General features: G+C 38.4%; 1 protein-coding gene across 2 annotated transcripts in view; it reads left to right on the top strand.

Annotated features, from left to right (window-relative positions):
- Positions 1-25,519, top strand: part of rngtt (RNA guanylyltransferase and 5'-phosphatase) — a 92,618-nt gene that overhangs the window by 50,590 nt on the left and 16,509 nt on the right. For both annotated transcript variants that reach the window (XM_044376760.1, XM_044376759.1), the window contains exons 12-13: positions 8,694-8,762; positions 22,474-22,574. In XM_044376760.1, the coding sequence (XP_044232695.1) occupies positions 8,694-8,762; positions 22,474-22,574 (170 nt within the window). The remainder of the gene's footprint in view (positions 1-8,693; positions 8,763-22,473; positions 22,575-25,519) is intronic.

Here is a 25,519-nt window from a genome sequence, read left to right as displayed (position 1 = left end):
TGTCTCTTTTATCTTGTTTTTTTTTAACAAAGAAAGAACTGAGCTGTTGTGGTAAACCTGAGCTCTGTTTGAGGTAGTTTGTGGTGATTCCACACCTACTGTATCAGCTCAAATACAATTTTTATATATATACATATATATATATATATATATATAGAGAGAGAGAGAGAGAGTGTGTTTTGAATTTCTCCTGATAAACTACAATAGTAAATTCATCAGCCTGCACCTCTGGCTTGGTAATACACCCATCCTCCGTGGTTAAGTTCAAGAACAAAATGCTCTTCTTCACCTGCGTCCTCTCTCTTCTGCTGCACCCACTCACACAGGGAAACATGTTGACTGTTGTATAAGGGCTTATGCTGCTTGGAAGAACACACGACATGGACTTGATGACTAATGTTTGTTTACCTCGGTTACTTTGAGATTTTTTAGTTTTCTTCAAAGCTTCCAAGACATTACGCAACATCTGATGATGCACGGTGCATCTATATAGTAAAGGTCGGATTCACTGGAGAGAAAGCAGCTTGAATATGTGGCAATATCGAGTGTAGCGGCTCATTTTATTTTTCTGCTTGCCTGCTTTCTCTGTGCCTTCCAGGCTCTGAGTTGATGTACTCAAGGAAAGGAACATGCATCCTCTGGGCCGGGTCAACAGGTGTCTATCTTAAGATGTTGTGTGGACTTGGTGCCTGCAGTCTGCTGTCTGTCTTTTCTGACCCATGATGATGTCATGACATCCTTGCCTCCATCCCTTCCAGCTCTATATTTTTAATTCGAGACTCCACTAGAGTAGCTTTGCATGATTCACAGTTCAAAAAAACTCCTTATTTATCTTATACCGGCCCTTTATGTAGCCCCTCAGTTCAGTGTCTGTCTTTAACAGGCAGTCTTAGCTCCTGTCTCTTTAAGCCCCCCTATCGATGAGCCCACTCTGTTCTGGTTGGCCAGCTTTCCAGAAGCCTGCCAAGGGCCAGCTGTATCAGAGTCGTGTTAAGTTACCACCGATGCAAACCCAACATTTCCCGCTTTACTGCTTCATATTAAAAGCTTTTAAACAACTAAATAATAGGAGACTTTTATTGTGAAGAATTTACAGAAAATTAAACATGTTCCTCACCAAATCAGGAGAGCTTCATTAGCGATTATAAAAACTGGTCAACACAACAACATATATATATATATAGATATAGATATTTGGAGCTCTTTGTTCAGCGGATCAGTTAGAAATAATGCAGGGAGGAATAGTACAAGCAGAAACAGCCACGGTGATGATGATGTTTGATAAAGAGCTGCAGATGACCAACAGGTAAACAGCTTATTTTACTTTGCCCTGCTGTGTAATGGAAAAACACTCACAGCGTGCCAGCTCGACTTGAGTCATGGCTTGGTGTGACTACCCCAAAAACAATGGAAAAATGCCATAATGTCAGTGGAACAGTGAACTTGTGCGCTGTGCTTGGAGCAGATGACCATATCAAGAAATTTGTTACAAGCCGACATCAGCTCGGGCTGAAAGTAGATAAAAGCATCGGACACCTAGTGTTCAGAGCAGTCTGAAGCCGGTGCTTTTTGCTCACAGGGATTTCTTCTACAAATGTTTACCTCATTATTTGACACTTTGGCCACGTTTAATATGAACGTCCGACATTGTAACATTATATATAGGACTGAAAATAAGGAAAAGCATAATAGGTCCCCTTATTCATATTCATGTCTTAGATTTTTTTTTCTTCCAGGCAGTTCATAAAATACTTGTGAAAAGTACACTCAGAGACCATTAATGCAATACAACAGTTCTGCCATAAATTCTACTTTTATGTAACATTTTTAGTTTTTGTTGATATTGTCAGAAAGGTGATAATTCTCCTTTGTGATTATTATTGAGGTGTAGTAAGTGGTAGAGGTGTACTGGAGTTCATTATATTGTTTTTAATATTTTGTCCACCCCATAAACAAACATGACAATGAACAATTTTTAATTGAATGCACTCCGGTTTCACCGCCGTCTCCTACTGTGACCTCAATAATAACATAAAGTAAAATTATCACCTTTCTGACAATGTCAACAAAAACTGAAAATGTATAAGATTCGTAAGGGCAGAATTTGTGGCAGAGCTGTTGTATTGGATAGCTTTAGATTGCACTTGTGTTCCTAATAAAATGCTTGGTGAGTATATATAAAATTATCCTCACTCTTACATAGGATGATCAGCTGAAGGTGCACTGTTTTATTAAAGCTTGTGATCACCAGAGTTTTCAGCAACAGCAAAAACATCTTTAGTCCTTTGTAAAGGCAAACTGTAATTATATTTGTCATCTCTATTAGAGTTAGACATTCACTCGGTATGTAAAGTTGATGTCACAGTTGAGACCAACCTCTACGTCAGTGCATAATACATACATATACCAAGAAGTAGCTCTGTGATTTTCCAGCTGCATGAAATAAACATTTTATGTAGTGAATTTCTGAGTTACCACAACAATATTACTGCACTAACTTGTACCAACGGGTAGAGTTATTAGAGACACTTAATTTGATTATGTATATTGAACACACCCACTCTATTCCTTGAAATTGTTTTTCCCTAGAGACAAGAGTAATCAAAGATGTTGATATGGCTTAGCAGGACAGTTGGGACAGACATTTGGAAATTTGATTGATATCATCTGGAAGCCTGGTTATTGTAATATTTTGATGTACTTAAATAGAGCTGAAGTGATTGGCAGAACATTAATCTGCAACTATTTTGATAACAAATTCATTGTTTAAGTTATTTATCAAACAAAAATGTGTAACACCCAGCTTCCAGCTTTTCAAATGAAAGGATTTACTCTTCTATCTTAGATAGCCAACTGAATATCTTTCCGTTTTAGACTATTAGTCGGACAAAACAAGCAAATTGAATATGTCACCTTGGGCTTAAGGAAATGGCAATGGGCATATTTAAGTAAGCTCAATATTTTTTTGTTGACCAAACAATGAATCAATTGATCGATAATGTAAATAACTGTTAGTTGCAGCCCTAAGCTTAAATGTAGCATTTTCTAGTCAATAAGGCTGTGCTACAGTTTTGTGATAAATACAGTGTCACCATTTTTCAATTTTTTTGACAGTTTAAGCTCAGCACAGTTACACCTCAACCGCAGCTGAATCTTAGTTGGCTCCAGCTCCCTTCTACAATAAGGGAAGCAAATTCTTTCTCCACCGTCAAATAAACCTCTTTTATCTTTGACATAGAGCCAAACTCAGCACTATGTACCTCAGGACAGACACAGTCTCCTCTCTTGCTGTAGCTTAGACAGCAGCATGCTGTTGGAGCAGAGTGAAGGGCTGCCTCCTGGTTGTTGCCTCTTCACACTGACTCTCTATCTGCTGTCTGTACGAGTGTGGCTGAATGTGTCTGAGTGTGTGGGCTGTGCTCTGCTTGCTGTGCGTTTGTGGTTGTCGGTTGTAATGTGTCTAACTGGCAGTGGTATAGCTTCAGCACATACTTGCATTGGCCACTCTCCACTATGATAACTTATCTTAAATGGTTTATTTGATCGTCATCTGCCATATTAATGTCCATTTCAATTTTATGTCCCACCAAATATTGCACCCTCATCTCTCCTGATGGGGGATCAAAGATTCCCTTTGCTGTCTACGTAGGGTATGTTTGAGCAACATGTGTAAATTGTGCGTCAGGTATATCTGATGGATTCCATTTTAACCAACGCAGCTGTGTGAAAGTCAATTACATTACCATTTCCTTAAGCCATTCACGATTCACACATTCACGCATTATCTATTTATTTTTTCAAATTTATGTGTGTAAAAGCTTGATTTAAACCCCCATAGACCAAGGCATTAGATACTATAACATAAATACACAAAAGGGGTGCAGTCATTCTCTCTAAACGATCCACATATATATTTATTTTCCATATTTGCCATGGTTATTCTATGCAAACATCTATTCGGAAACATAGAATCAGACCCGGCTCCAGACGATAGGGAGCCCCAGGCAAGATTTACATTGGAGTCCCTCCTTACTTTGCCTGAGGCCAACAACCATGAAATACAACTATAAACTATATGTATAGTTTGTAGGTTTATAGCTAGAAAATCTAAATTATAAAATAAGGGCTGCATTTAAAAATAAAATATATAACAGAGCTTTTTAAAAATGTGCATCTTAAAATAAAGTGGATCGATCATATTGGGCTGTTGCGTATTCAGCGCATAGGGTGGACCGGTGCTGCATAGACTGTTTCATGAATGAAATATTATTGTAATAGTAGAGTACAGAAACCTTTCATGTAACCCACCTACTGCTTGTCCAGGTCCATAACCCCACAACAGACTATCAATTCAGCACCTGCCCATCCCAAAGACAGGCTTTTTAGGCTTTTATCTTCGAGTACTTACTAAATTAAACACTTTATGATAGTTTTGTTTTTGGGACAAAATATAGATATTTAGGACACAGTTTAGTTGCTCTTGGAAGCTTTGTACTCATACAAAACAAAAACACATGAAAATGTGCTGTTGTGTTAAAAAATGTGGCCTGTGTTGACAATAACAGAAAAGTCACACACTTTCACATGAGATCCTTTTGTTGCTTACACAAAGCAACCTGCGTACAGACAGTCACCTGTAATAAAGGTTCGACTAGTTAGGCTTGTTGTGTCTCTAGTCTAGTTTTTTGTTGTTGTTTTGTTTTTGCAAACTATTATTTAGTTTTTATTGATTTTTGTACAGAAAAATATATAAATAGACATAAACCTGAAGCTGAACTTGGAATTAAAAATCTAAATTGACGTGTTGCATTCAGTCCCAGCGCCTCAGATTACAGATTTCAGTGCAATGATTTCTTAAGTCTTCAAGTCTTTATGATCTTGCAATAACTTTTTTTTCATTTTATGGTCGGGAATGTTAGTTAATGCTAGTCACTCATCTCACCTGTCCAGTTTCCAGCAGATTCACATTTACCACAATTCAATTTCGCGCTGTGCCGTTATTCCTCATCACCTTTGGCTGTTCTAGTCTTATGCCATCCCTGATTGGTTTCATCTTTCAAATGTTAATGTCTCTGCTCATCTTTTCCCTGGCACCACAAATGAATGTGTACAATTTAATCTTGATCACAGTTCTTATTAAACTATCTGGATCCATCAAAAGACAATTTTTCTAAGACGTTTAACTTCTCCAGACGACGTAACCTTGTTTGACTCCTGGCCAGCCAGTAGTTCAGCAGCCCTCCCTGCACACTCTAATGTGGGCTTTTCGTTTAACAGGGAACTGCACAGTGGCTTCAGAGGTTCATTCACATTAGGCTTTAAAGGAGCCTCCAGCAAACAACCCTGTGGTCTGACTGGAATATAAAGCACAGGCACAGCTTTGTGTTTCCTTCCTAAAGAGGTTTACCATGAAAGCAGGGTCGCTGCCCCCTCTCTGCATCATCGCTCCAAGGAACTTCCTTACTGTAGGAGGATGTGTGAATGGAAGTCTTCTTTCTGCTCATCTCTTCATCCAAGGTTCACTGTGCTTGCCGAAGGTGGTGGGTGGGTGTGCTAAGATGGCAAGAGAACTGAAATGGAACTCCCAGATCTTACCGCCTACATGCCGTTCCCTCATAAAGGCACCAGTTCCTTGCAGTCTGGCTATCTGCCTTCTTCATGTCAGCATGATTGTCAAGCTCCGTGTGATCTGCTGTGACTCATTCATCATTCTGGAGAGCACTGATGTTGATGCTCCGCTTTCTTCGCAGATACCAATCAGTTTTCTGTTGCTTTAGATAAATGTATGCACCTCTTAGGGCTCATCACTTACTTCCCCGGAACACACCTTTTTGAAAAGTAGCGATGTTTAGCATCAAAGCATTTTCGGGAAATGTGAGATCTTCCAGGTATAAATGTAAGTGAAATTAGTTTCTCTGTTTTCAGGTCTCCGCTCTGCAGCTGGAGAGACGGCGCCCTCGAGGTTTTCACCTAACCTCAGTTTGTGCCTTGTCTTACTATTAGTGTACAGTCAAGTCACACAACTAAGAATTCATTTTCTGAAAAATACACCCAGAGGTTTCTTTACCGACACTGTCAGCAAGTATTTTTAGAATCCCTCGAACCATCTTGATGAAAAAATGTTCATATACAGACTAAAAAATATTTTTGTCGTCTGACGCATGATGAAAAACCAATTTCCCAAGTTGTGCCTCTTTTTCCTGATCCAAACAAAGACAGTAGCTGTAAATGACACATAAACCAAAATGAAAACCTTCAATTATATGGTATATATTAAGGTGTGTTTCTAATATTTCATTAGGGCTGCAACTAACTATTATTTTATTATTGATTAATCTGCCAGCTATTTTCACAATTAATGGATTATCATCATTTCATCATATCATTTGGTCAATAAAACAGCCAATTGTGAAAAACGCACATCACAACATCCTGGAGTCCAAGGTGACATCCTCAAATGTCCAATCCACTGTCCAAAACCCTAAAATATTGAATTTACAGTAATATAAGACCAAGAAAAGTAACAGATTCTCATTCTCATTCTTCATCATGCAACAGATCAGAACAGCGGTACAGTAGGCTAAATGTTATTAAAATACTATCTGCACTTTTTTAAAGATCAGTTGGTATTTATATTTCAGAAAATCGGATGCTTAGCTCTTGGAAAGGTGATGGCAATACATGAGTGCCACAAACCTGAAGCTAGATTCACCAAACCTAGCTTGTATTCACTATAGATTTCACCTAATAAATGTGACATTTGTATCTTTATATCTCCACTTATTTAAAAATTTCCTCCTTTTTCAGCAAACTATCTGCTGTATTATGCAGTTGTTTCTGTTCACTTCAAAGGGATTTCTTGAGAAAGACTAAATATGTCATCTCAGACAGCTGTCCACTGAGCAGCTGAGGCAGACCAGTCTAATGGTGGACAAAATGCACGGGTCAGAGACGTCTTTGAAGCCTGCAGTGCTGCTGTGTGTGATATGATGTGCTGGTATTGCATTAGATACAACTCTAGTTACTTTATATTACCTGATTTCTTATACTTTTGACTGATGAAATAATTTTGTCTGTCTCTGTGTAGCGTGAGGACAGACGACGACTATCAGTCATCTCCTGCGTAGTGAATGTGTCGTGGTTCATCAAGGCTCTGATGTTTGTTGACGGCCTCCATATCTATTGAGCACTCTTCTATCTCCCAGTCGCAGGCTCCTGCAATGTTCACTCTCACTGATTGAATTGTCAGAGCCACACAATGAGGGAGTGGAGAAATGTGCGCATTGTTAATTACAATTGAATCATTTCATTTTATTGTCTCTCATTCAGTCGGATGAGATACTGTATGTAATAAAAGGCCACTCTAAGTACGACATTGTTCTTCCACCATACACTGCCTTTGTGTAGAGCTTAAACGCTTTGTTTTCTGTTTTAGTTCGCCATGATAGGTTGGATATGATACCTGATATCCAGTGTAGTGCACTAATGCATTCGCTTTCTACTTTATTGACCAAGACTCATTTCCTGCTTGCCTAAATAAATATATTTACCCTTTGCATGAACATACAAAAGCAAAGATCATCAAGTTTTCACAAGAAGAGGATATCAAAAAAAAGTATAGATTGTTGTTCAGTTTAGTTCATTTTATGCTTACATCAGATGTTGTGCTGTATAGTTATGTGCAACCATATATTAGTGCAGGCTTTTGGTATTACATTACAGCTGAGCATTTTCCAAGGCATATGATAAATTTTTAGATTGATTTCCTACCTTCCAAGCAGCAGCAGGCTTCTCTTGGTGCCAGTGCAATATGAAAATAAACTTGCTTCAGATTTGTAATCCATCATAGACAAAACACATTAGTCACACAACATCACGATGAACTTCATGTCCAGTTTTATTTTCATGAAGGTGACATGGTTGAATTACCATGCAGTTGCGGTTTCTTCTCGTGTTTAATTTTTTTAAAAGATTGATTTGAAGATCTTGTGTTTCAATTTTTTGTTTTTCAAATATCACTTGAAGATTGAGCACTAGGCTAACCTTGTTAGGGTGTCGTCCCATTATCTCTTCCTGTCAAAGCACAAAAGCCTTAAAGTCTTCATACATTTATTTCTAATATTCAGCCTTATTTGGGTGCCTTTACTGTCCTCGCTGTGGCTGGTGATGTGCTTTGTGTTGCAGAAAATATGTTTTCATTGTAAAGTCGCTCCGCCATGTCCCCAAGGCATCCCTCATCTAATATGGTGCCATAGGTTCCTTTTCTCTGCAACAGCTGTGTTGCGGTTGGTGTTAGTGGAAGAGATGAAATCCACTCTTGGCCGTCATCAGAAACTTAATTTGTTGCTATTCTTGTCTTCAACCTGGTCTGTCAAGTTACAGATATTGATCTCTCAGTCATGCATTATCAATCAAAGAGATTAGTGCTAAGTTTCACTGCTAGATAGATGAAAACAAGGTATCGGACCTGCTTAAAACTCTGCAGGATTTGTAGGGGGTAAGCCCTCCAGTCATGTTGAAAGTCAATACTTCTATTACTTTAAGAGGATCAGGTATTGTTGGCAGTCTCTAAAGCTATAGTTGACTTTATAAATCAATGTCAGTTCATGTGTTTCCAGCTAAAGATTCAGCTACCTATTTTGTCATTTATCAATTTTGCTTGACTGAAACTGTGTCCTCTTTTTATTTTACAGCTACTTGAAGGCAGCTTCACGTCCCAGGTCAGCCACGAAGTCGACGGGCTTATCTTCCAGCCATGCGGGGTAAGCCTCCATCTATTTATGACAATCTGTCATTTTTTTTCAAAGCCGCAGCCTTGTTGCCACAGGTTGATTGTCGGGCATAGCTATTTCTTCCACTGAGCTGCTACATAAGAATCGGACAGCTTGTGGCACCACCCGCCATTAGTCACTCTCCATATCAGTCTTTCCCTGTTATTGTAAAGGAAACCACACTCCTACATGAATTCACATAAAAACAGGCTTCCCTGTAAGACGCTGCGCAGTAAAACACAGCAGATACATGGCAGTTTGTGTTACGACGGAAATGGCCTTGGTTGGAATAGTGATTTACTTGCTGTTAGCGTAGCAGAAAATCACTTTTATCTGTGACAGTAATGCTATTCCTATTTTTCTTCTCCTGTGATGGACTCAAGGGTCTTTATTCTACTGTGTAATATGTGAAATATCCTATCACACATAATATTTATGCAGGAATGGGACACGCAGGTATCTAGATGTGAGCACAGGTAATGTTAATAGAATTTTGAGATATAGGGAAAAAGCTTCAGGTAGCTAAAACTATCTGGTTTTTGAATGTTATTCTCTCTCTTAATTTTTACGTTTTTGCTTTAATGGTATAATATGCAGGATTTGAGAGAGATAGAGAGAGAGCATCGATGTTCAAGCGAGCTAGAGAGTGAATGAAGAGAGCGACTGGCACTGGCGAGAAATAAGCCATGAATAAGATAAATAAAACATTATTTTCTGATTGTTTGACGGCGGTTATGTTCTAAAGCAAAGACGAACATGCAAACACCTCCATACAACCCTGCAGGAAGGTGCAGCATTGCTGGATTTTTGTTGCACAGTTAAATGTTTACAGTATATTATTCTATTTTTTATGTCAATAAACTATGTTCTAAAATGTAACTAATGAACCCTCTAGTTTCTTCAGGCTTCAGTCATTATGAGGATACTCTTCAAATGGCAGCATTATCAAATCATATATATCGTGATAAATATTGATATTGATCAATATGGAAAAAATGATCGTGATCATATTTTTTGCCATATTGCTCAGCCCCGCTCTCGTTCAACCAGACATACAGACCTGCAGCTCTTCATACATCCACAACAACACAGATGGAGAGCAGAGAGAGAGACTGAGACAGTGATGTAACCTGTTAACTACGCTACTGGTCCCGACGTCACACCCCGTGTGCTGTTATTGGCCGGGGGCTTCAAATCCACTGCCCAAAGGTTGACACCCAGAACACATCATAATAATAAGAAAACAAGACAATACAGTCAGAGGGCAGATAAATACACCACCACACACTTCCAGTGGGTCATAAGTGATGATTGAGAGGGATTATTTTTGGATGCGTGTAGACATTGTTTTTTAGAAAATCCTGCATAGTACACCTTTAAAATTTAATGTCAATATGTTCACTTGTGTCTGTTATAGATTGACATAAACAGATAACAAATGGCATTTTTAATTAAATCATCAAGTAAATATAATATATATAAAAATTGATTCAGCAACATCCAATTGCCATCTTAATGTGAAAGTTAATGTGAATATTTGCTGCCAGCAATTTTTCCTCAACGCTGATGGTTGTTAGTACTACCTCATGGGGGAATATTAATAACTGGAATAACTGGACAGCACTCAGCACTCTCTTATATGGATAACGGGTGTTGATATTTTGTTCCTGGACACCTGCTTCTCTTTTGTTTCGACCCTGGAAATGTTGAACATCTCTTTAATTAAAGGTGAACAATAAACAGGGGACACAGCTGCCTCACCGCTCAGGCATTGTGCACTGACAGCATATTACTCCTCTGGCCACAGCCCAGTCAGAGATGTATCAGGTATTTTGACACCTGCTTTGACTTTTCTGAGTCACAGTTCCTGGTAGTAACAGCAAGTGTGGTTTTAAAATACAGCGAATACTTGTTGAGCTGCTGCTTTATCAGAAATACAACAGAGGAGGAACTGGTATGTCTGTTTATAGTGCAACCAAAATAACTGGTGTTGTTTTAATAAAGACAAAAATAAGGACAACAATTCAGATTTCATGCTGCAAATAGCGCAAGTTTCCACACAACAGCAGGGCACAGTAAGAAGAGTCGTTGCTGAGAAGTTGAAGATGTGCAGTGTGTTGTCTGCAACTCTTCATTTAACAGCGATAAACAATCCTGGTCAACGCTGTGACAAGTACATGTCGTTTCCTGTGACTGCTTCACAATAAACATCACCCGGTGTTTCACCAGTTAACCACGTTCAACAAGCAGCAGCAGCAGCAGTTGGAAATGTTCTGTTTGTATAAGCAGCAACTTGATACAGCTCTCATACAACTGCAAGAGATGAACAGTAAACATTGAGGCTGTTATCAATGAGATGACACTGACAGTCAGTATTGCTGGATTACATGAACACATTATTTCCTGTGAATCCCATGGTTCAGAACATGCATTTTAATCTACAGATGATGCAGCTGAGATTTTCTATGTTACGTGACTAGAAATATATTTCCTCGCTTGCTCGCTTTCCTCTGATATCAGTGGTGATTATCAAGATTTCTAAAACTCTTTTACTTCATAGCTAATCTCTATGGGAGGGAATAAGTCATCTAAATTATAATTATGAAGATTTCCCTGTAACGAGCACCATATGGAGGCTACACTATTATGATCATAGCTGTCTGGAATTTATTGAATTGATATTGATTATGTCTAATTTACAGCAGTAAAAAGATATGCTTGATATGCCCTATCAACACATAAGAAATATGAGCATTTGTCTCAGATCAATATCGTGAGATAAAAATTTATGGGGCTTAAATAACGATTACACAGGACACCAACCAAACACAAACTGACTGGCTGTTTACCCATACTGTTGACACAGGTAGTTTGAATGTTAGATGAAAAAAGAAACAGGATTATTTTTTGGTTTCCTCTCTCGCAGTAAGCACACTAACAGAAATTAAATATTTGTTTCTAAACGTTTAAAATCCAGGGAACCATGGTACACATGAATTAACAATATGGCGGTTAGTGAAATACTGGCATAAATGTCTGTGGTGGTGACAGATACATAAAAATGTGAAGAAATATTGCATCCACATTGATGTGTGCTGTAAATATGTGTAGATTAAATGGGAAATTACAGTACTGGATGTAAAATTAGCAATTAGTATAATTCATAGTTATTTCAAAGCAAAAGAAAACCTGTGATTCAGAGTTGATACCCGAACCAACTAAAGCTCATAGTCGGTGTGTTTCTCCCCCTTTCTGCTCTTCTCTGTGATTTGTAAAGTAATTATCATCAAGGGTAAAGCTGCGGCTGTGGCCATCAGGTAGCTGGCAATGAAATTTGGCAGAGGCAGGTAAACACAGCTGCACTTACTCTCTGATATGAGTGGAGACTATCTCTGCCTCTCCAAGCAGACGTCTCTCCGAGGCTGGTTAATTGATGTGTCACTGTCTTGATCAATATCGCAGCAGGAGTAGCTTATTTTTGCAGGTGTTTGTAATTCCTGACCCATTGTTTCATTTCTTCTTTTCCACCCTTTTTATACCCATGTTTAGTTTGTCAGAATTAGATTTTGCTGACAAAAAGGGGGTTGCATTCCTCTTTGAGGATGCTAATCAGATTTCATGTTTCTTATTTGTAATGTATAAAACCGTTGCGGGGAAAAGGAAAGAGAAATTATTTATGTAAAATAGGGTATGATCATTGGATTCATTTTTAGCTGAACATTATGCCATAGAGGCTTAGAGATGAAATAGAAAATATTTTTAGGAGACCATATTGATTTTCCAAATCATACCCAGTCCTAACCAGAAAACGGTTTTGGATTAAGAAGCCAGTTGTAGCTGCTTTTGATGCAGCCGGCCATTGATTTAGGTTCATATTGTCCTCTGTAGCCTCAGTGAATTTGATGGATCAAAATGTCTCATATAACTGGGCCAGAGAAAGGTGTTGAAAGCACTGTGGCCGTCTGGATGTCAGGATGTATGTGTTTGGAGGGCTGAGCATTTATCGAACTGGCTGAGGAAATTGGAGCAACATCATTCGCATCCTAGTCATGGATTAGGAATACACTGTCATGCAGGGATGGTGATTTGTTTTGGCAGGTGTTTTTACAGTTCTGCAATGATTGCTCCTCAACAAGCAGGGATAGAATCAGCCAGGGCAATGTGCAAATATCCTGTCAATAATAAAACTGATTGCATGGACAAGTCATCATTTCAGACAAGTCAATTTTGTTGGCAGGTGCTTTTTTTCATCCACTTATATAATTCTAGCCTTTTGAATTGGATGGAAGTCCCTTCACTGCACCGCAAGGCTGAGTAAGATAAACAGTTCATTCCAGAAATTACCACCATAGAGAGAGACTGCTCCATGTGTCCCATTTAGGCTCTCTGTGTTCAGTCTGATTTGTCAATTTGCGATCGGATCACCATTCATTAGGATGTTTTTCAGCAGTTTCATAAGTCTGACGATAGGAAATCTCTCCATTTTCCTGAAGGTCAGCAGCTGGTGCTGTCTGCACAGCCAACAAACAAACGGGCCTGGTTGAAAAAGATGGCAAGTCTAATGTGACTAAATGATGATGCATATAATTGGCCATCTGATGTGAAATTGCAAAAGAAAATATTACGTAACAAGTCTGGCTTTACTTTTCTATCACATAAACAATTAAACAGCTTGTTTATTAAGGTTTAGTTCTATGAATCTGTCATAGACTTAGAGAAAGCCTCGAGCATTTTGGCAGCCAGCATCCAGTAACACCAACGATTCAAATAAAAAAATATGGATTTTTTTAAATGAACTCGCTGCACCGGCTTAGACTAGAACAGATTTATTTGCACACTCTACTGACGAGAGCAGCAGTGTGACTGTGGCCCGGGTATCATCGCAACAGGCCCCTCATCCACTTACATACAGCATTACAGACAAGTTTAAAGGGTATAACAACCATTAACAACTACAGGCCTGGTGATTGCAGGGTGACAGACACAACACAAACAACATAACGCACATAATGCGAGTAGGAATGATTCGCTCTTTGCGGTCTACTTGAGAGTCTGTGCTGATATTTCTTAATGAAGTCGTCTGTCACTGCATCGCAGGAAATCTTGTAAATCTGTAAAACTGCTGAGTGTGATTCGCGATATCCGGATTTCACCCACATGCTGTCATGATGGATTGCATTAAGTATGGAAATCAGAAAGCTTGTGCAACTACACAACCAGACTAAAACAAAACCCCAATCTAACGTAAAATGAAATAGTGTCATGTAATAGAGTTTATTACATATTTACAGATAATGATTAAAAATGTGCGATTTCGTGCATGTATTTGCAGTCACCTTTGTCTCGGGTGTCTGAAGCGTACAACGAAAACCAATCACCATTAACGAGCTGTGTACTGGTCAACCCTGTACATGAAAAAATACGTGATTGTATGGTTCACTGAGTTAATTCACTTTTTAAAATGCATTTCCTTTTTTGACCTTTAGCGCGTATCATTGGATTATTGATTGACACGGTAGCTCTTGTTTGAAATCTCCCTGATACACCAACCTATTCAAATAAGCCATTATTTGCGAATAATACTGAGCAGTGAGTTGTGGAGGAGCTCTTAATGCCGTCCCCTAGAGTGAAGACTTAATGTTCACATTGAAACACTTTGTCCTTAGAGGCATCGTGCAGTTCCAGTGTGATTTTTTTTCTTATAGAAATATCGTTAAATTACTTTAATTTACCCAGATTCATTAAGTATTAAAAGAACCAGGACTCTGGCCTCGATGTTCTTTCTTTTTATTTTCACGTGAAGGGGTTGCCAACCAGGAGCTGATCACCTGCACATATGTCAGGTTCATGTTATTAATTCATATATCAGCCCCGATAATGACATTATCATCCATATGTGACCGTTCCTCATTAAACACAGTTTTCTGTTCTGCTAATACTCATCACTTCCTGCATGTATTTCACAATGAATCCATTTTAATATGAGGGCAGTGGTACCTATAGTTTTTCCACTTTTTGTCTGGAAGCTGTTTTGAAACACTGCATGGATGAAACCAGTTTTGGTACATACTTAAGCTCAATAAAGTGAAGCAGCTATGAAAACGAGGACTAACATTACATCTTATTAATGAAGAAACACTACAGAGGAGCTATTTAATATGTAGCATTAGCTTAGCAGGTCTGTTATGGTTTGTGATATCCCGAATGTAGCAATCAGAATCGATTCTAGTTTATGGCTGCAGTGTGAAATTCCCTTTAATCCAAAACAGAAGTCACAGGATTTTGCTTCTGCGCAAGATGTCTGACCTTTCGTTAGCCTCAGCCTCAAGATAAATGTTTAATACGTTTTCAGCTGTCACTTATTAAAAGCCTATTCACAGAAGTTTACAGCAAATGCAACAGTAGTATGATCTTTACGTCTTTCATCACCAACTGTACCAGCAGTCATTGATTGTAGAGAGAAATAACACGGCCACATATTGCAGTCTTTCTCCAAAGTCATTGATTTTTCTTGATCTCTACACCAGCCTGTGCAGTGTTAATCTTTTCTTGTGTGAATGGGATTAGGGTGGTCTCTGGGTTAATCTCAGCCAGGTCTCTCTGCTGTGAATATCCATTAATATTAGCACAAAGGTTGTCACTGCAGCAGCCTGCAGTCACTGAGTGTGTTATCTCACCCAGCACACAGTGTCCTTGGAATATGTTTTCTTTGTTTAGAGAACACTGGAAAGATTTTGAATTTATAACCGAGCCATTGCTACAAATGGCAGAATTGCTCATGGGAGAGCACTGTAGATGGTGATCTGTGTACAAAGAGTATAAAGCAGAAATTTTCTTTTTACAGTTTTAAATATATATATATATCTCACATTATTTCAACTCAATATCCAAGTCAGTACAGAAGTTGTGATTTGTATCGATTTTCATGAAGTTGAAGCTTTTAAATCATATTGTTAGAGATTATCCGCAACAGATCTGTGAGTTTTATGTCTTTTTTATGGGTGTCTTGAATCTGTATCATCATTTTCTGTTCTTCAGAGTATCTTTGTGTCATATCTGCAAACCATTTACCTCAAGATTTACTCCTTAATTTTACCCTCTATGCCTCTACTTTGTATATTCTTAGACAAATATATTTTTGCCAAATCACCATTTTTGCACATTCGCACTAAAAACACACAAACACACACACAACAACAGATACACACATTGTTGTCAATGTGATTCTCAAAGAAACGGGCCAATGTGTCTGAGCTGTAACAGAGGGAGCTTTTCTCTGGGGAACAGATTTATCGGACTTGTCCAGCCTTTTCTTTGTAATCCTCTGCACACTTAAGCAATAAGTCTGCCTTGCAGCAAAAAGCTGTTATTGAAATGAGACTCTTGAAAAAAAAAAAAAAACATCGTAATCAAATGACTTATCTTAAAGCATATCCTCCAACCAGCTTCTATTTTCTTCAATAGAATTACGCTTTCTGCATTTAGGAAGCTTTTTGTTTACAATGTAAGGCCATTCTCATATTCGCCTCATCTGTGATTATGATTGTATGTGTTCAATTTTAGACAATCAGCCTTTTGATATCAAGCATCCACTCAAATATTTATGAATAATAATCATTTCAAAGCTAAAAGAGTTTGTGTAATAGCCATGATATATTTCTAATTAATTTCCCACAAAAGTCAGAACATTTCAGACAGTAGTGAGAGGGAGATGTAATATTTATATCCATGTAAAGGCAATCTAAGCCTCGAAAATTGTATTCATGGAAACTCCAGCTACATTGCTGTATATTTTGTTTGAAAATCAGGAGAAAAGATTAAACATTATATGGAAGACACTCATCAAAGTTGAAGTTATTGATCTAATTATTAATTACAGTTTTAAATGACACTACATGTATGATATGCATGCAGTCTGCTTTTCTTTGAAATATGTTGTCGTTGAGGTCAGTAACTCGATTTAGGGCTGCAACTAACGATTATTTTCATCATCTATTAATCTGCCAATTAATTTTCTCAATTAATCAATCAACAGTGTAGTTTATAAAACATCAGAAAACAATGAAAAATGACCATCACAATATCCTCAAGCACAAAGTCATCCAGTGTTTAAATTCAAAATTTTAAGAACGTGGATCCATCAAATGTTTTCCATGTTTGCTTGAAAAATGACTAATGATTAATCCATTATCAAAATAATTGCAGATCAATTTTCTAATCCATTAATCAACTAATCATTACAGCTCTGACTCAACGCTTTTTGTTTTTGTTGCTTGGGAAATGAAAATATTGTATTAAAAGTAACACAAACAATGATTGCTTAATCAATAATAATCCTTTAAAAGTATGTGTTAAACATAAAAACATGAAAAACTGTACCAGTGGTTCCACATTTTACTCTGATCGTCTTTGTTTTCCTCCCTGTTTTTTGAGGCAAAGTGGAACTGATACGGCTCTATTTCTTCCTGTGGAAATATGGATTTTACCCAATCAAATACAACCTAGCTATTTCAGGACTTTAAAAGGGTAACAAATCTCTGATCTGAAGCCGTTCAATAGCTTATCACATTCTCTGTTTGCTCTTCTCTCCCTAGATTATAATATGCAGTCTCCTTTCCTCTCGGGATATTTATCTCTGTGTATTGACATCAGGGAAGGGCTATAGTTCACTCCTACCAATAACAACAAACTTGCAACGTTTAACTGATACCAGTTGTGGCTTCATCACAATAGCATCCTTAAAGCTGTCAAACAATGTAAAGAATGATGCCCGGTTGTTTTGATAAACCACAGCCTGTCTTTTCATTCGTGAGCTCTGGGTTTTCTTGAGGAGTTGTAATGTGACATCTCTGTTCGGGTTTACAGTATTTGCCGTATTGCAGTTTTCTTGCCTATTTTTTTTTCTGGCTGTTTTTTGAAAATGGTGGTGAAAGTTACAAAGTTTTAAGTGTCAGTTTTTTGTGGACTACTTTCAGTTTTTATCTTGGTCACCAAAAAGGTTTTGTTGAAGTAGAAATGGGGGAAAACTGCATAGTCAGCTGAGCAGTGCTCGCACACGCAATTATGGTGCTGGGTCTGCCTGCAGTCACATCACGCTGCTGTTTTTGAAAGCTGGCACAATTTATAAGAGTAAGAACCTTTGAACAAGAGATAAGGAGACAAAGTTCAGGAAACTGAAGACACATGAAAAGTAAGGAACGGCAAAAGATTCTCCGCAGTAAAAGAGAGGGACACAAAGAGAGTTAACGGTTAGATGCATTTAATTGGAAATGAAGAAAAGTTTTGTTTGTAATAGAATAGAGAATGTGAAGACTGCTCTTGAAGTAGATAAAATCAAGGACAGGCTACTCATGATGTCTCTCTTTGTTAAAATATCCACAGTGGTTGTATGTTGCTAATGTAGAGCACGTGTCATTGTTTTATTCTACTTGCTTCCTCATTTTTTCTGCTCTTTTTTGTCAAGAATACATAATCTGGTAGCTGCTGTGTTTTTTTTCAAGGAGAGCAGAAGATGAAGTTATTGATGAGAGGGTACCACGAATCAATGGGCCAATCATCAACAAGGAGACACGCACAGTCGGCGTGGCCTCAGACCGCAATGTTTCACATTTCAGAGATGCACTCACTGGGTCCGTGCTCCAGCTGCAATTATGTGATTGCAAAGGTTTTACAGCTACACATGCAGGTTTCCAAAACCAGCAGGAGATCCGTGTAGTACACCTGAGCAGGCTTAATGTTAACGAGGAAGCATGCTGGTGATAAAATCCTTGGTCACAGTTGTTTATAGAAGAAATGACGTTATTTCTTGTATACTTTTCTCATTGTAAAAAATATGGAAAATACACGTAGGGCTGCAACTGACTATTATTTTCTCAATTAATGGTTTAGTCTATGAAAAAAAAAAGGCGTTCACAAGTTCTCAAAGGCCACAGTGATGTCTTCATTTTGCTTGTTTTGTCTGACTAACAATCCAAAAATGTTGAGATATTCAATTAACTGTCATACATGACAAGGAAAAACAGCAAATCTTCACATTTGAGAAGCAGGAACCATCACGCTTTGAGCATTTTTGCTTGAAAATGACTAAAATGTTAAATCAATTATCAAAAGCTGTAATTACATGATTGTAAGAGGAGGTTTGGTCTAGAGTGGTTTCTGCATTTTGAGTGTATAGTAGAGACACAATCATTCTTTAAAATTGATAGATGTGTCCCTACATGTGAAATTATGAGATCAGTTTGACAAGTTTTAAACTGACAATTTTGCTGTTTGGATGGGCTATCTGCCCACCCATTACTAGAAAAACATGCTTGTAAAGAGACTAGAAACATACCAGAACATTATATAAAGTATACACTCCAAGTAATGTGATATACTGTAATTACAGTAGTTTGTTCATTATCATACATTGTTTTTTTTTAAATTTTGTCTTTGCAGATTAACATTTAGTAGAGCATACAGCCTTTTGCTTTCATTTTGCATCTCCTTGAGTTTCTTCAGTCTGACTGTCGCAGTCTCTGAATTTCTAACTTGAAACAGCAGGAAATGTATATGCAGTAGAACATCATTATATGAAAATGAATTAGATAGATAAGAGATGTGTTCCTGAATGCAAGGTCGGGTTTGAAGGTTTGTTTTTCACTTCAATATAAAGCTCTTGTTTTGTATATACCTTCACTTATTGACAAGACTAACAATGGTAATGAAAGTGCGAGTGCAGCTGGCAGCACTTTTCCATTTAGGAATGAATTTGAAGGTCGCCTATTTATTTAATCTGAAGTCTGATTGGCTTTTCATGGGGTTGTTGCTATGGCTCTGCTGGCTTGGATTCATTTAAAGAAAATATCAATTTGGTTGAAAATGTAGCATACACGTTTTAGCATGCAGGGTGAGTAGCAGGCAACAGTGAAAACAACACATCCGCAGGGAAGTAGACTTTCAAGGGCTGACTATTGATATACTAGTAGAGATATGCATGTATTGTGATCGTTTTACCACAGAGAAGACACATGAAAACATGCTGCCTTATATATTTTAGCTCCTCAGAAGTCGACACCTTTTTTCTTTCCCTTTTAATCAGCTCATTTCTAAAGTACTATTTTACAAAACTTAATCACTAGACACTTGTATATATTTAATTTTTATTAGCGATATATAAGCGGAATAAGTAATTTCACAAAAGATTATCTTGATGCCTGTGCTGCATAGCATAACTAACAACACTGGCAGAATTTTCTTTTCCACACCCACGTTTTCAGAAGAAAAGATGTGCTCAGTCGAGGTTCTTCAAAAGAGACATGCCCTCTTTTCTTGCTCTCTAGCTAACTGCGTTGAATAGCCTGTAGAGTTTGCTGCTTTGAAAAGCACATGAAGGCCACCTCCCACACTGAGAGCTGCACGGCGGACAAAGCAGACACTCGTGTTACCTTCACTTTACACCCAAAACGTTAAAGTCAGTCTACCCTTTACTCAACCAATTTATTAACTTATAATTTATCATCTTTGCCATCATAATGCCCACACAGTACATTTAACGAAGTGATGGACAGTCACTGAGCTTTTGGTTATTACTGTTGTCAGTCTCACTTATGTTCTCAAAATCATGCCGTAAACACCAAGAGCTAGAACATCTGATACTCTTAAGAGTGTCAGACAGTTCAAACAAAAGAATATTTTTGCCCATTTACTTTTAGTGGTTTCTCACCATGCAGATAGTTTTAGTTTTATTTGCCCGGTTTTGGAAGAAGCTGTCTGAGATTAGATTTTGTTTGTGATGCTTTCAGCATTGATTGAATTCTAAAGGAAAAAAAATAATTAAAAAAAATAAGCAGCAACATCTCAAAATCCCAATGTCAATAGTTTTCATAGAGATTATTTCTTCAGTAGAAACTAGAAAGACTGTTAGGGTTAGGCAAAGATTGTAGTCATGGCTTGTGTTAAATATTCATGTGTAGCAACAGTCAGTGAAAGTTTGGGTTAAGTAGTATGTATTTAAAGTTTAACACTCTAAAACTCAGCTAATATGTTTAATCAACACTGTGTGGTTGTGGTTTGATCAGTTTGATGGATTGTGGCCTTGAAACATACGCAAATAACCCTACAGCTATTATCACATCTTCATTCAAATTAGAACTACGGACGATTAGTTCGACCAATTGTTTGTTTCTTAAATTATAGTAAAGTGAATATCTGTGTATTTTAGACTGTTGGTCAAAAAAACATTTTAAGATGTCACTGTGGACTCTAGGAAATTGTGATGGGTGTTTTTCGCTGTTTTCTGAGGTTTTATTAAACAGTTAATCAAGTAAATAATTGTTAGTTGCAACCCCTAATTCGGATATTGCTAAATCCTGATTGGTGCACGGACGTACTGTACATGACATCCTTTTCCCCAATGAGCCCCGCCCACTTGAAACCAGTTAGAAGAGCCCAAACAAACTAGCACAGACATGAATCTTACATGTGAAATAACCAAAACTGCTGTAACTTTAGATGGAAATTGTGTGTTTATATAGGTATCCTATTGATTATAGATTGAAAAAAATAGATTTTCAGCGTCTTTAACAACCTGATTTGTTGTCTTGCTTTATAACAGGCGCACTAGCTTCTGTATTGGCACTGGAGGTTTGCTGCAGAATGGTCCAATATGAATGTGACTCCTAGAGATACAGGGCTCGACTGTACATTGCCTCACAGCAATTGGAAGAACTGGGCTCCAAAAACATTTTCACCCTAACAGCTTGCCGAACTCAGACACCAGGCCTTGTGTTTGTGGAGGAGTAGGGTATATTTCTGACAAGCGATGGTATGTTTCTGTCTGCCCATGATGATTTAAACTTTTTTTTTTTTTTTTTTTTTTTTTTCAAAGTCGTGCCATAGGGGCATGCGTGGGTGGAGCCAGGAATTTCTCATTTGGTCATGTGCTGTGACAGCACAGGTTCTCCTCAGGAATCCTGTCTGTTTTCCGCACTCTTGTTACCGAGCAACCTGACAGTGACAGAATCTGGTCATCTGTTCCCGCCTCCACCCTTCATGCCTTTACATTTCTCATGTTCTGCTGCATTTGTTTCATGTCCCCCTAAATGTCAAGCCACGCATAAATAATCAAAGTGATGGAGGAAGGCATGTTGTTTTGGTGTGTGTCACATGTGTGTCACTGCAAAGTAAAACACAGTAGTGATGTGTGGAAAAAAAAAATGTTATGTGGAATCATTGTGCATCATTTTTCAGCCTATAATTGTATTTACACGTCTATTCTTGTGCTCCTCCCGTGCAGTTTCCCACTTAGAATCATTTTATTTTAAATGTGGAGCACTTGAACAAATTCTTTAATCAGCTCTCTTTTTATGCCAGGAACTGATTTGCATTTTGTGACGGCATCGGAGCCAAAGAGACTAATTTTTAACCTAAGATCACTTCAGTTCCACATCTTGCTGCTGCAGATAGTTACAGTGTATCGCAACGGAGCATAATTTGTATGAGGGTTTTCACTTCATTAACTGCGACTGTTGCTTAAAAATTCCGTTCGGCTCGCAAATTACTGAGCCATTAAGTCTGCAGTTTTATTGGATGACAAAAAGACATAATGACACATGGAACCATTTGTTTCATGAAAGCAATTTAAATCTGTATTTATCCAAAACAAAATCTTCTATTATTGTAATTTTTTGTGGGGGGGGGGGATGATTTGGTGTCCCTGCAGAGATACAAGGCCGGGAGGTGTGACGACATCCTCAAGTGGAAGCCTCCCAATCTCAACTCTGTGGACTTTCGCCTCAAGATCACCAAAGTTGGAGGAGAAGGGTGAGTCACTGTTGCCAGGGAAACATTCTGCCTGATGATTCTAATAGCACCTATCATTTTGTGACACACTGGAGTACTGGGTGTGTTGCTATGTGTGTCTGTATAGAAAGAATGCAGTAACCCATTGAATTCCTTTTTACATTAATTATTCTTTTCTTTTTCATCCCATCTTTTTCTTGCATTTCCTTTTTTTTTCTTTTTGCCTTGGGGTTGAGTACCTTCTTTACAGCAGCATTGCCACAGTGTGCAAAAGTTCTTCACTTTCACCACCATTGCTTACATGCACTTTCTCTCCAATCCAAGGAAATCCTTATTTGTTTTATGTGCAAAGAAAAACACTGCTGCCCTTCCCTTTTCCCTCTCATTTTAGTTTTTTTATCCTCTGCAACATAAATTATTCAGATCCACCGGTGCTCATCCTCGCCCCTTATCCTGGTAAACATAAGAACTCTGCAGAAAAACAATTCTATACTGGAAAAGAAAATATATTCCTTGCAGGTAATTAGGGGCTCTGGATGTGTATGTATTTATGAAATGCATTAATAAACAAGTTATAGAGATGGTATTTGTCTAAAAGGCTGATGCAGTACATTTTTAAATTCATGAAAAGAAAACCAATTTGCATCCACTGTAATAAGAATCCAATATACTTTTAGCCATGCTAGCGACGTGACTCCAGGGATGTCCGTCTGTCAGTCGGCCCACCACTTTGATCCAGACTGAAATAACTCAACAACTATTGGATGGATTGCAATTATATTTTCTACAGATATCCAGTGGTCCCCTGACTTAGTGCCACCAGCAGATTAAAGTTTTCACTTATAAAGTGAAATATCTCATCATTTACACGATGGATAGGTGTTAAATTTGGCACAGGAATTCATGGTTCCCAGATGATGCATCCTGAGGACGTTGGTGATCTCCTGAGTTTTCTTTTAGCATCATCATGAGACCCACACTTTGGGTTTTTGTCTTGACAACTATTGGAGGGATTGCCATCAGTGCCACCATCAGGTCAATTTTTTAAATTTTTCCAATACTGTGATTCATGACTAAATGCCTGCAAAAGCTGTACTTTGTGATTTGTGGTAATTAGCAGATGTTAGCATGCTAACACGATAAACTAAAATAGTGATCATGGCAAACATTGTACCTGCTAAATATCAGCATGTAAGCATTGTAACTGTGAGCGTCTAGCTCAAAGCACCGCTGTGCTTTAGGCTGCATTCAGACTGAAAACAATTCAAACCTGCATAAAAACAGTGCAAGGGGCTGCATGGGTGGGGGCATGTTGTTGAAGGTATTGGTGAGACAATGAAATAGGATCCAGGAAGTCCATTATAATGCGTTTAAGGCTTATTAGATGCTATAGCACCACACACCAGTTTGTAATACTCACACACAGGACTTCACAGCTCTAGAAGGTTATCACGGTTGCAACTATTTTGTCATTCTCGCAACAATCACAAGGTGAACAGCAGAAATACAGCATTTACTTTACAATGTAATCCACAAGGAATGTGGAGTTCAACCAGGTTCAAACCTTTTGCCGGGGCCCCCTGTGTCGGCACCCCCACTGTGTCAAAGCATTGCCTCCACTCAAATAAGAGGGCTCCGTTTTTTCACGCAGAGCTAATGTCGGTCTGAAAGCCGCGTGAGCACACCCTTACAGAGCTAGTGTGGCTGTAGAGTTTTTTTTTTTCCCTGTCGGCACAATGCACATCTCTTCGCTGTACTGTGTGCTTTTCTGCAGCACAGTATGTATTGTCTGAATACAAGCAAACAGAACCACAGCAGTGAGCTTTCTGGTCGTGCAGCCTTTTCCAGGTGACCTCAGTGACTGTCCCAGCTTTGTAGCCACGAGCCTGTCACCATTCAGCAACAACAGACTGAAAGGATAACAGTAGGGCATAATCACTCTTTCTACTCCTAAGCCAGCCAGCAGGAACGCTAGTCAGCTTCTTGACTCCTCCCTGTGTGTGGGCGAACAGACCATTATTGTTATAATTTGAGAATGTTCTGATATTCCCCCAAAAGATGAATTTGCTGGCAGAAGAGTACTCATCAGACCTCACTCAGTCTTGGTGTAGGTTTTCATCTCTCCTTAGTTACTATCTGAGAGAGAGAGAGAGAGAGAGAGAGAGAGAGAGAGACACAGACGTATAAGGAGGTAACAACTGTTTGTTCGTCAGCCCACACAATCAATCCATGAGCACATCTTTGTGTACCACAGAGGCATACAGTCTTGCAAGTTTTATTGCCTTCTCTGAAAGCAAGCAGACTGTGTGATTATTGTGCGATGGTAAGAGTAGGGAGGTGGAAAAGAACAAAATGGAAAGATGAAGCAATTCCAGTAAGCCTGCCAAAGACCCTCCCAAACGCAGAATTGAACAGTTTTGAGTATTGTATAGATTGCTTGAATTATGGATAATTTGAGCCAGCATTCCATCTGAAGAGGCGATGACTAATGCTTACATCATCATTCATTATGTGTGTAGTGAGTTTGAAGACCAAGAAATGGAGAAAGGTTCTATCTGACCGGTGGGATTGGCTCTCTTGAGGCCGGCGTCCAGGCTTCTTGTTACTGGTCTTTGTCCTCTGTAGACTCAAGTGTCATTACAGCATCCCGATCCATATTTTGTGTAAAGCATCCACAGTCAGACGTCCCAAGCATGCATCAAAGTGAGCTAAAGAACAACATATGGCCAATGCTTTTGAGTTTTTGTTCATGATTGGGTTGCTGTGAGAATAAATCTCAATTTGCAAAAAAAACCTCACAGTGTCCATTTCACCCACAGAGTGAAAAGATTCAAACCATTATGGAGATTCTGCATGGTTTCAGAGAGATGGATGTTTAGATACAACATTTCTACAGTTTCAGTTGTAAGATACAAACACATGACATCTACAAGCTCAGTGCAGCATTTTTTATAAGCTGCAGAGAA

The sequence above is a fragment of the Thunnus albacares genome, chromosome 16 (assembly GCF_914725855.1).
Source record: "Thunnus albacares chromosome 16, fThuAlb1.1, whole genome shotgun sequence".
NCBI classification, from domain to species: Eukaryota; Metazoa; Chordata; class Actinopteri; order Scombriformes; family Scombridae; genus Thunnus; species Thunnus albacares.
This window is presented reverse-complemented; position numbering and strand designations above follow the sequence as displayed.